Source organism: Lutra lutra, chromosome 2 (assembly GCF_902655055.1).
Source record: "Lutra lutra chromosome 2, mLutLut1.2, whole genome shotgun sequence".
Classification (NCBI taxonomy): Eukaryota; Metazoa; Chordata; class Mammalia; order Carnivora; family Mustelidae; genus Lutra; species Lutra lutra.
This window is the reverse complement of record NC_062279.1, coordinates 48,466,071-48,478,404: the sequence shown is the minus strand read 5'-3', so window position 1 is coordinate 48,478,404 and position 12,334 is coordinate 48,466,071. Positions and strand designations below refer to the sequence as shown.

The 12,334-nt window shown below is 42.1% G+C and overlaps 1 protein-coding gene across 2 annotated transcripts in view; it reads left to right on the top strand.

Annotated features, from left to right (window-relative positions):
* EBF2 (EBF transcription factor 2) overlaps window positions 1–12,334 on the top strand; it is a 191,464-nt gene that overhangs the window by 145,249 nt on the left and 33,881 nt on the right. For both annotated transcript variants that reach the window (XM_047717385.1, XM_047717386.1), the window contains exons 8-10: window positions 4,215–4,332; window positions 5,843–5,973; window positions 6,845–6,971. In XM_047717385.1, coding sequence (XP_047573341.1) covers window positions 4,215–4,332; window positions 5,843–5,973; window positions 6,845–6,971 — 376 coding nt within the window. The remainder of the gene's footprint in view (window positions 1–4,214; window positions 4,333–5,842; window positions 5,974–6,844; window positions 6,972–12,334) is intronic.

The following is a 12,334-nucleotide window of genomic DNA, read 5'->3' as shown; positions in this document are numbered from 1 at the left end:
GCTGTAATCTATGGTAGCTTGGGTTTCTGACCTGCAGGCTTTCCCTTCGGAGCTTTGAGCTAAAATACAGATACACCAACTATGAGAAACAAATGAAAGCTGTCACAGTGTCAGCAGCAAAAACTGGGGGTCCGTCCCACACAAATTATAGACATCTGTATTCCTAATTGGCATTCTTTTGGGCCATGCCAGCAGAATGGCAGTGCCAAGAGAGGCTGACAGCTTTAGAAAAGACCAGGTTTAGGTGATAGAAGACACTGATGAGACATAGAAGTTCCTTTGTTGGCAATATACTCCATATGTTTGTTATAAGGCCCGTGACTTCTAGTTTCGGCTACCTCCAAAACGGCACCCTTTGTCAAGACTAAATTTGCTACCTTGAAAACAGATCAGCTCATGAGCTCAGGAGAGCAAGTGGTACTGATGGTTATATGATCAGAAGATCGTTGGCAAAGATGCATACAAATAGTTAACAAGGTAATGGTAAGAAATGTTGACCTTGATTTGTTTAGCTAAGATGTAAAGATTTTTGAAGGTCAAAGGTGTCCTTGTGTAGTGTTTTGGAGTCTAACTGTGTCTGACCCTCTAACATTAAGCTGCTGTGGCCTGCAGTTTTGAAGAGTGAAGCAAACCAGGGGAAAAGAGAGAAGGGGGGAGAACAGGAAATGGAGTGAGGTGTTTCAGGAAGTTGTCAGGGGTTGACTGATTGATTCCAGATGGAAAAGGTCAGCCTTCATGACCCAGGAAATACTCACTAGGGGAAAGAAGTTGGCTTGTGGAAAGGGAAGGCCTGGGAGTGAGACGACGCTGGAATGCACATTCCACTTCCTTTAGTCCCCAAACATTCAGAAACTTTAACTTGTCTGAATAGAATAATATCAGTGTTGTCATCATTCATCAGAAAACAGGGAAGGAAGTTAAATTCAAAGCTTTGAATGGACCAAATGTATCTTCACCTCCATAATGTAGTTCATTTTCTTCCAGAAGGAGAGTGGATGTATGTAAAAATCAGTATTTGTGTGTGTTTGTGTGTGTGTGTGTGTGTGTGTGTGTGTATAAAAACAATGAGCAAACACGTCCTGTTTTGCATGCTGAAGTTGGAGGATTAAATTCTGTACGTTTTCCCAGTTCCCTTTAATTGACAGACTCTTCTAGATATCCCACAGCCCAAGATATTTGAAATATTAAAAATGGGAACTTGCCTTGTATCTATATATATACACACACACGCACATACATTTGGACATAATTTAAAATCTTGTAATAAATTTTGCAGACACTGAAATAATTCAGGTTAATTCCCTTGCTGTCATGAGAGGCCAGCGCTAGCCAGCAAGAGATTAAAATTTATTTCCATTGTTAATAGAAAATAATGAAGTGCATCTGAACCATCAGGGTATGTCATTCGGGAAATGTTCACTTTGGAACCAAATCTCACTCCACCCAAATGGACAATGATGAAATCAGCTGGCTCAAGAAAGCCCCATATTTTGTGGCAGGAATGCATGAGGAGCACGAAAGTACAGTATGACAAGAAGCTTGTGGAATGAATTAAAATGGTCTCAGAGAGAATGCTCTCTCTCTCCCCATAATCCTCAAACAGCCTGGGGTTCCCCTCCCGGTGCCTAGCACAGCTCATTAGCAATTAAAGCCTGAAGCGCCCTCTTGTTTCTAGGCTTTCCGGAGATGGCAGCTACGTCAATGCATTCACACACACAATTTATAAAAGTTACCCGATTCCTCTTGTTTCTCCACCTTCTCCTGTTATTTTCAGAGGGTGAGCGCATGCCAAGGTGAATGCCTTCAACCCTCATACTCCTCTTAATCCCATGCCAGGAGCCTTGGCTTCTCTCTTCCTTTGACTATGATGCCATCTTGTGCTTGCCCTGACAAGGACTTGGGCCTCCAAGCACTCGTGGACAGCGACGGACGTCTACATCTTATGGTGGCCTCCGTACAATAGGAAATTTCTGAAAGCATTTTCCCCAGACCCTGAACATGTTGACATGGGACAATCCAGATCCAGAGCTAGACAGGGTGCACCCCTGAATTATGGGCTATTGACAATCATTTTCTGAATGACAATGGAGATTCCGCTAAGTTCCTTTTGATGTCACAGAGAGGTGGGGACACCATACCTGTAGTGTATTCACAGGAGAGGAACTGAAATATGGGAGAGACACATAGCTGACTGGGAACACGTTCTGTCATCTTTGAATCTCCAGGGCCTGATATAATACCCAACATGTTGTGGGAGTTCAGTGAATGCTTTTGGGATGAATGATTGAAACCCGCTGATGTCTGTGGAAAATTCCTGTATGCTACTGTCATGCCCATGGGACAAAGGTTAGGTGAAATATTTTGGGGACTCATGCTTTTAAGGGTTCCCCTGAACCTCTAATATATTAAAAAATATATTTTAAAAAATTAAAAGCTACCATCTAAAACTCCATTGAAGGTAAAAAATAAAAAATTCAGAAGGGTTTCCTTGGGGTGGGGGTTAGGGAGTGGGGAGGATTGACTGAAAAGGGACACAGGATAACTTTCTGGGGAGATGGAAATGTTCTGTTCCTTATGTCTGTCTTACCTGGACATACCTGTCAAAACTGTGCAGCTAAGATTCGTGCATTTCAATGTATGTAAACTTCACCTTAAAAAAAAAGGATGGATTTATTATACTACCCCATTCACTTTGTTTGCTTGAAATTACTCACAGTTGAAAATTTTAAATGCCATCTAATGAATCTTACTTCACATTAGAGATAAAGTAGAGCCGAGGTTCCCCTCACCTTCATTTAATGAGAAGGAAGGGGTGGCAGAAAAATTATAAGTGGAATATCAGCAAATTTAATTTGGGAGTAGACAGGAAGAATCATTTTTAAATACAGCTCTTCATTACGTACCTATTCAATGCCTTTCCTCCAGAGGGGTGTGTATGTGTGTGTATGAAAATGTATATAACAAGTTATTTCCTCTAAAAAAATTACATGCATAACAGACACAGACTCATGTCTAAGACAGCCCATCCTCCTGGGTCAAGTAGGTAGTGGGTACACTCAAGTCCACCCACCTCTTCTATACTTTCCCAACTGCTCTGTCCTTTCCTGACCTCTGCCTCTTGGAACTACAACATACACGTCGAACTCTACTTGATCACCCAAAAGCGAGCTCTCTGAGGATAGGGGCGCAGCCTTGTAACTTCTGGTATCCAGCCTGTGTGTCTGCCTTTCCAGAGCCTCCCTCAGAGCTTACACTACGGAAGGGGCTCAATGAGTAATGTCGCCTGCCCTGGTGACAGGCCAAACAAGGCAGAGGGGAGGCAATTAGGGGGGAAGTCATCTCCATTCGGCATGCGCCAGGCCCTGCACCTAGGGCTTTACATGTAATATCCTATTTTATCCTTAGTTTATTTATTGAGCCCTGGAAATAGTCATTGTTGATTATGTTTTACAGATGCGAAAAATGGAGATTAGAAAAGGTGAGGTAATTTGTCTCACATTACCGGGTGGCAAAACAGCAGTTGTGGTGTTTTTAGTTCTCTCTGACTCCCAATCCACGTTCTTCCACTGCCCCACACCCATCTCTTCCCTTTCCTCTGCCTAGATTACTAAATATCCTACATTTTCAACACCAAATTCCAGCAAATTCATCTCCTCACCAGAAATCGGAGCTTCTCTGCCACTGCTCTCTAGTGGGTGGGGACAACCCACCAACGGCTCCTCAGACCCATCTCTGTGCCCAGCATGACTTCAGCAGGCATTAGAAGTGCGAGAACCCATTCCCAAGTGGGAGACATGTCCTCCCAGCTGGTGTTGCGGTCTTCCCTTCCTGAGTGCATACAGTTGGCTCCTTGGCGTGACCACAGCTCTAGGGTCAGCTGGGAATGGATTGTCCAGGTCCTGTAAGAGAGAATGAGGTTTTTAGAACCAGCAGGCAGATGGCCAGTTGCCCCACTCCATCATCAGGGCATGCCTTGAACACAAATAAGTAACCGCGTCCAAGTGAAGTGTGGCCTCTTTTTCCAGGAAGTTCGGCCATAATCACAGGGGGGGATGACCTGATGAGATGCCGAGGGCATGGCCCTGGCCCAAGATTCTGTTTCATCTCTTATTAGCCATAGGGAAGTCTGGCAAGACAGTAGACTGCGACTTTTCCTACATTATGTACAGCTAACTCCCCCCGCCCCCCGCCAATTTTTTACTTTAAATATGCAGGTTGTGTTGTCAACAACAGTGAACGTGGATGGACATGTGCTGGCTGTTTCCGACAACATGTTTGTTCATAACAACTCCAAGCATGGCCGGCGAGCAAGAAGGCTGGACCCATCAGAAGGTGAGGCTGCCTGTCATCTGGGCTGAGAATGGGCCAACAAATCAAGGTCCCCACCATGGTCTTGGTTTGAATTTTAAATTTCTCTCTGGGCGGGCATGGAGAAAGTACACAAGATCATGTGGGTTTTAAGTGAAGTTGTAAACACTGACTCCTGCCTGTTCTGTTGCAACCCCGCATGCCTCCCAGCCGGCACTCCGGCCTCTGTGCATCCCTCCCTCTGCCCTCCAGTCCTATGTTTTTCTTTTTGCTAGACGGGCATTGAGGTAAACCTAGGCCTATGACATCTTAGTTAAACAGGAACATTACAGTGCAGACATGTATGAATAAGTGTCAGATGTGCCCTTAAACAGATTGTGGCCAGAACAAAACAATGTGCAGAATGAAATTGACACTAATTGATTTTTGTTTGCTTGGACAAGAAGAAATCATGATCTGCTCTGGGTACTTTTCCATGCACATTAAAGTCATCAGAAATACTGGTAACTGTTCAACTTCAAGTTGTCCAAAAAATTAAAGCATATCAAGGAAGATAACTGACAAATACCTGAGTAAATTCCATCTTTTACACTCCCCAACTCACTGGGATAGTAAGGCTTTATAATATAGGGTGAATGGCTAACCTAGGCTACTATTTTAGTGTGATGTTTTGCTGTACACTGCCCACCAGCTCCCAGCTCAGCTTGGCCCTTAAAATGTGTCTTGTATCAATTTAAATAGGAATTAATGAACTGAAAGAAAATGATTGAATCAGTAAAGAATTTGGAGTGGTGTTAATTCTCCCACAGTGGGCACTGAAAGGGGAGAAGAAAATCCCAGGGTTCAGAACTAGGAACCCATCCAGTTTCTTTTGACTGATTGGATGTGATTGACTGGCTGTTCAAAGGGGGCTCATGTTTTTGGAGTCCTGCCAAAGTTCTCCTCCACCTTTGACCCTGTCAACTTTGGAAATGGAGTGATGGATTGACTTTAGTTATGGCCTGAAAACCATATTGGGTTCCTGTTGGGATGCAAAGTCCAGAGGCCTTGAACATATGGAAGAAGGGGGGGGGGCGCTAAATCTGTCCTACAAAGTTAGGAAAGTGATTAGAAATTGTCTCTTGATAGAGTTGAAAAAACCCCCAACTATGATAGATTTTGCTTTCTCCTTCTCTCTAGCACATTAGCAGGCCTTGTAAATCTTAATGTCTTGGGGCAGAGGAGGTGGGGAGAGAAAAGGGATTTACACATTTCCAGTGTAATCAACTTATAAAAATATGGGGAAAAACAACACAGTTTTAAAAACACTCCTTGCACAATTAGTTAAGTGTTCCACGTTTTCATACATAGTGGTCAACTCATTAGGCTTTAATGACCTGGTGAAAACCAACAACCAATTAGGGAATGATGGCAAGTCAGCAAAGCTCGACTTGAACCTGGAATAACCAACAGCTTCCAAGAGCAGCCAATCCCCAAAACTTCAGATTTCAACCATCAAAGGACAGCCTTGACTTTTTCTTTTCTATCTTCTTAGCTACCCCCTGCATCAAAGCCATTAGCCCAAGTGAAGGCTGGACCACAGGAGGAGCCATGGTCATCATCATTGGAGACAACTTCTTTGATGGCCTCCAAGTGGTGTTTGGGACCATGCTTGTATGGAGTGAGGTAGGCAAAGGCTACTTGCTTCCCTGATTTTCTTTGGCCCAAAGATGGTTTTGATTTGGGGAAATGTAATTCCTGGAGCATCAGTGACATGAATGCACATTACTGAGTACCTACTATGAGCAAGGCACCAAGAATTAAGACATGTAAACTACACTTTATTGTAGGCATGGATCCCTTAAAAAGATAAATATTTATTGCACCACTGTTTATAATTGTGAAAAATTAGAAACAGCCTAAATATTGAATAATAGGAGAATGGTTCAATTCCACCATTAAAAATTTGGTTTTGAAAAAGTTCTAATGGCACAGGAGAATATATTTATGCTATTGTGCTAAGTGGGAAAAAAAAATCAGGACAATGGTGTCTACAGATACAAAATCTCATTATATAACAGCCATCCACAGAAAAGTCTTGGAAACTCACCAGAATTAACAATGGCCATCTCTGGGTTACACAAGGCTAATATTTTTCTTCATATTTTTCTGTAATTTCCTAATTTTGTAAGGTGCATATGTTCTAGTTTCATGATGAGAAAACCAACAAGACATTACAAAAAGAAAAGTAACAGTCACTACATGAGAGAGTAGCAGTATAGGAAACAGGGAGGGAGTGAATATAGGGATGGGTCCTGGAGATGGGGGAAGTCTTGGGCTGTTGGGAAGGCAAGGATCTAGACAGGTTAAGTTGCGAGGAAATTCCAGAGTGGGAGGGAGAAATGTGAGAGAGAGGGACAGGGCCTTTGGTGCCATGGGTACAGCCAGTTTGTCCCGGGTGGTGGTGGGGTTGTCGTTAGAGATGCTCCTGTCCTCTGTAGCCTCGGTGATAACTTGTATAAGAGGTATTTTATTTCTCTGCCTGTTCATTCCTCAGCTAATAACTCCTCATGCCATCAGAGTGCAGACCCCTCCTCGGCACATCCCTGGAGTAGTGGAAGTGACATTATCTTATAAATCCAAACAGTTCTGCAAAGGAGCTCCAGGGAGGTTCATTTACACAGGTGGGTGAGAAAATGATCCAAGGGAGACAGGCTCCTGGTTCACCTTTGCTTTACTTCCCAGTGTCTCCACTTTATAATGATTTTACCTTTCTAGGTCTTTTTACTAGTGTGGGAAGAATGGACTGAATGATAGGCATTGAATGGGAGAAGTGTAGACTTGGTTTTAAATTTTATTTTATGCAATCAATTTCTGAATGGTTGAGAGATGATCATGGGAGCTCATTTCATGAGTACATCTTTATAAATTTGACTCGGCTAGAACCATGCTAGAACAGACTTTTATCTAAGCGATCAGATAAAAAATTAGACCAAGTTGCCAGATATCACTGAATTTTCTTGAAAAGGATCCGTTAAAAATTGCCCAGTGGTGCTGCAGAGTGATTCAAATTGCTTTAAAATTTTATGAAAGTAGGAATTATCTATGATTTCAATTTTTGTTGAATTTTGTTGATTATTTGTTTAAAATTTGTTGAATATCTACTTTTTCTAGGTGGAAGGTGTAATGACTTATGAGACACGGTCCCTATTTGGAAATGTAGAAATTTTTTAGAGGCGATGGTATATTGCACAGAACAGCTGGGGAATTAGAATATTCAAAATGTTTCGTGTTTCCAATGAATGGAATATGAGTTACAGAAAGACAGAGTTTAGTGTGGACTAGGGTAGACAGAAGGGTTTTCAAGGAGGAGATAGAAATCAAAAATTATTTCTAAGGGTGGGGAGGATTTGAATAGTTGAAGAAGAAGGAAGAATGTCCCAACTATGGGAATCTCATGTGCTAGAGCCCAGTAGGTAAGGTGAGCATGTGTCTGAAGGAGAGAGGGCTGGTTTACAGCTGTGGCAATGTACTTGGGTAGAACTTAGACCACAACTCAGCCCACATGAGCGAAGAATGGGAGGGAAGGAAAACATAAAACAGCCTAAAAGCCCTATAGGGTACCTAGAATGGTCAAATTCAGAGATGGTACATCAAATGGTGGTGCTCAGGTGTTGGGGTAGGGAGAACGGGAGTGTTGTTTAATGGGAACAGAGTTTCAGTTTTGCAAGATGAGAAGTTCTGGAGATTGGTTGCATAGTGTGAAGGTACTAACTAAACTATACACTTAGAAATGGCTTTGGATGGTAACTATTGCCATGTGTGTTTTACCACAGTTTTAAAAAATGAAAAAAAAAAAACCCCACACCACAAAACCTAGTATGGGAATGAGACTTGATTCGTAAGACGACATCAAGTGTTTCCATGCAATGGAGAGTAACTCAAAGGGGTTCTCGTAACAAACACAAATGCTATTGATATAAAGACTGAATTAGTCAGGAGAATAATTGAAGATGGGAGGATCAACTAGGACATTGTACTTTGAAGGAGAAAATGAGGGCTATGGACAAAGAAATATATAAACTTAGAAAATATATCAGGGACACTATGAAATTCTAATAATATTTTATAGTGTCTTCTCTCGTTTGGATCCAGCCTCCCCTTCTTGTTTATGTGTAAATGCCTGGATAGATATCACTGAGGGTAGATGAGGAGGGTAATTTTTAGGTATATTTATTTAAAATTTCATCTTTGAACTTTCTCTTTTGAGATAGATGCATCTTGGTTGGGTTATAGTGTGTGTGTTTCTATGGAAGATGCCATTGTAATCACAGTAAAATATTTACTGCTCTAGCCCCCAAAGGGACATAGTTTATTCATTCATTTAAATGAGTATTTATGATATGCCTAGTACCATGGGCTGGCAAAACTCTAGGCTCTGAGATTTAGAAATGGGCAAGATAAAATCCCTCGTCTTGATAAAACTTATTTTCTAGAGGGGAAGACAGACGACACAGAAAATAGATGATATAATTTCAACAGTAATAAGTAAGGGATAGAGAATGAGGGAGGGCTTTGGGTGCAGTGGTCAGGGAGGGTCTCTGAGGAAGGGACACTGAATGGAGACCCATATTACAGGCGTGGAAATCTGTCCCCCTGCCTCCATATCTTTCTGACCTTTTCTCCTCTGCATTCACGTTGTCTTCCTTCTGTGCCTGGAACTCTCCAGGTTTGTGTTTCTCTTTGGTTCACCAGTGTTCTCTAGAATAGACTGACTGTCAATGAATTGGGGGTGAGTGTCCCAGGCAGAGAACTGATTATAGCCTGAGAGGTGGGAATAAGCCCAGCATCATCAGGAAAGAGCATGAATACCTCTGGCCAGAGTGGTGCTGGTGGGGAGGAGATCAGTGGGAGATGAGGTAGGAAAGGCAGGTAGGGCAAGGGTTTGGATGGGAAGACACTGAGGATGTTGAATAAGGGAGCAATCAGCATCCAGACAAGATCTGAAGCCACAGGGCTGGAGGAGATGGCCTCAGAAGAGAGTGGCACTACAGGATGGAAGAAGTCTCGAGATGACACCTCAGGAGCTCCAGGATGTAGGGCTCAGGGTGACAGGAGGAGCCAATGAAGGTGACTGAGAAGAAGTGGCTGGTAGGGTAGGAGGAATGCAGGAGTGTGGGCTGTCCCTGAGGTTAGGTGAGGAATGGGTCTCACTTTGAGATAACTTCCACATCTAGGGCTCTGGCATCTCTGTTTTATCTACCCACTGTATATGGATGACCATCTGGCCTGTGAGGAGACAGGTAGGACAAACCAGGTTGCAACCAATCCTCAACTCTCTTCTAAAGTAATGAAAGATACTCAGTGAGGCTGTGGACGTGTGGAGCCTGGTGTTGTGTGCACGTGCATGCACATGTGTGTATACATGTGAAAACTCTCTCTGCAGCAGAGGTCCTCACCCTTGGCTGCACTTAAATCACCAACACCTGGGCTCCAGACCAAGCAGCTCTGAATCTCTGAGGGCAGGACCCACGTATCAGTGTACTTGATCTATTCATTCAACAAACATCAGTTCTAAATTATGCTCAAGGCACAAAATCAGTAATTTCAGTATGCCTCTAGCAGCTTACAGTTCTAGAAGGGGAAATAGACACCTGGAGATTATGATAATTGGATTAAGTCCCATAAGAGTTATAAATGCAAGAAGCACTGAGCAAGGAGTGGCTGACTTTAGGGACTCAGTGACATTTAGGGACATTTAGGGACAAAAGAGTGACATTTCTACAGCAAAGTGGGAATTTGCCACACACAACAGAGGAGGCCATGATCCACAGTTTGTAGAAACAAAGTGTCTGCTGAAAGGGGAGTCCACTTTTTTCCATTAACCATGAAAATAATAGATATTATGCTACTTGTAAATTCAAAGAATTATAGAGATGGTGAGACATTGGAGATCACCTGATCAAACTCCCTCTTTTGCAGATGGGAGAACTAAGACCCAGGCAGAAGCAACTTGTTCACAATTGTCCATTGAAATCAAGGTGGAATTAGAACAAGGACTCAGGTCTTTAGCCATCCTGCCTGGTATCTCTTATTTAGTAATTATTGTCAGCAAATAGCTCTGTTTTCCTGATGTGCTGAAATTTTATTGACTTATTCATGAAGCAAATGTCAGCTGAGCCCACTCACCATGCTCAGCTCTGTGCTGTGTGCTGGGAACACTGTAGATGAGTCAGACCAGCAGGATCCTTTCTTCATTATGGTATAGTGATGTAAAGATGAACTACTTAGGCTCAAGGTTTGGGCTTCTTGGATGCCTCTAGGTCTTAAATCTCGTGTAAGTGACTTAACTTCTTAGTTTCCCCATCTATAAAATGAGCCATCTATCTCACAGAACTGTGGTGAGACTAAATAATATTGTGCATACCAACAGTGGTGTTTGGCTCTCCAGGGAAAAGCGGTGGGGAGGAAGTGGGAGGATTGGTGGTATTTGCTGATTTCTACGGTGCAAATACTCTGACTATGGCTGATTTCAAGTTACCAGTATGACATGAGCTTGCTCACAAAATTTCTGAACTATTAACAACCTGCTGTCACAAGCTGGCAGAAGCCAAGTCTAGAGCACCTCTTCATGTAAGTACTTGGGATAGACAATGACTGGATCTTACTATTCAAGGGTATTTATTATTAAAAATATTCTTATGATTACTATCAGGGTAACCAGCATGGAAACTTCTACTATTAGAGTTATTACCATGGAAACTTGAACAAGTAATTACAAATGTGATGAGTACTAAAATGAAGTTGTACAAGATGCCGGGAATATACACCTGGGAAATTGAACCTTCTTAAACTAAGATAATGGGGAAGGCTAAGAATAGTGCAAACACAAGAGACAGAATGTGCAAAGGCCCTGGGGTAAGAAAGGACATGGGATATATATGATGGCTACTATGAACAGGGCAGAAGAAAAATAGTTAAGGAACAGTTGGTCTCAAGCTGGAAGGGAGGGTTGGGACCTGCTTGTTTGGCTCTACCCTAAGAGCCGTGGGGGCTAATGGAATATTTTAAAGCTGGGGAGTGCAATGATCAGATTTGCCTTTTAAAAGGTCATTCTGGTTGAATTATAGAGAATGGCCTTGGAAGCCAGGGTGGATTCAAGGAGGTCAGTCAGAGGCCAGTTTGGTGTCCTCAGCCAGAAATGATGGCATCTTGGACTAGAATACCAGTAGTGGGGACAGGCAGAAGGGGATGGAATCTAGGAGGTTGCATTGGTAGCACTTGATGATTGATTGGATGGGGTGAAGGTTGGGGGAGGAAGGGGAGGAGATGCCTCTCAGGTTTCAGGTTTGAAAAATTGGGTGGGTATAGGGTAGAAAGTAATTTTTAAAAAGGTATAAATTGCTAAGGGAGTTCAGAGGAAGGACAAAATACTTCCAGCTGGTGGAGAGGTGGGAAGATTTAATAGTGTAAAGATGTCAATTAATGCATAAATTTAACACAATGCCAATCAAAGTACCAACAAAATGTTTGGGGAAAATTTATAAGAGTTCACCTGGAAAAATAAAGGTGTTAAAATAGGACCCCTCATTCTGAAAAATGAGAGGGCCATGCCCTACCAGACTTAAAGCTATTTTGAGTAATTAGAAGAATATGGGGCTTTGGAGGTACATGTAGAAATGTTATGCAATGGAAGAGAACATTTAAAAATAAACAGGTCTCATACACATTAATGGTATAAATACCTAAGCATGTGTATAGGTGAGAAGCCATCCCAGTCAATGTGGAAAAGATGGAATGTTTAACAAATGGTATTAGATCAACTAGCTAAGTATCCAAAAAAAAAAAAAAAGTTAACTGATTTTATATTATAAACTAAAACATTTGAATTAAGCCTTTTAATGTATACATTGCAATGTACACATTTGCAAAATATTGTTATTACAATCTGGAGCCTTGCTAACCTTGACCCCAAGGAAACCATCCAACATAAATCAATGATTATATAAAAAGAAAATTTTCGCATCTTGAGGTGATGGTCATTAAA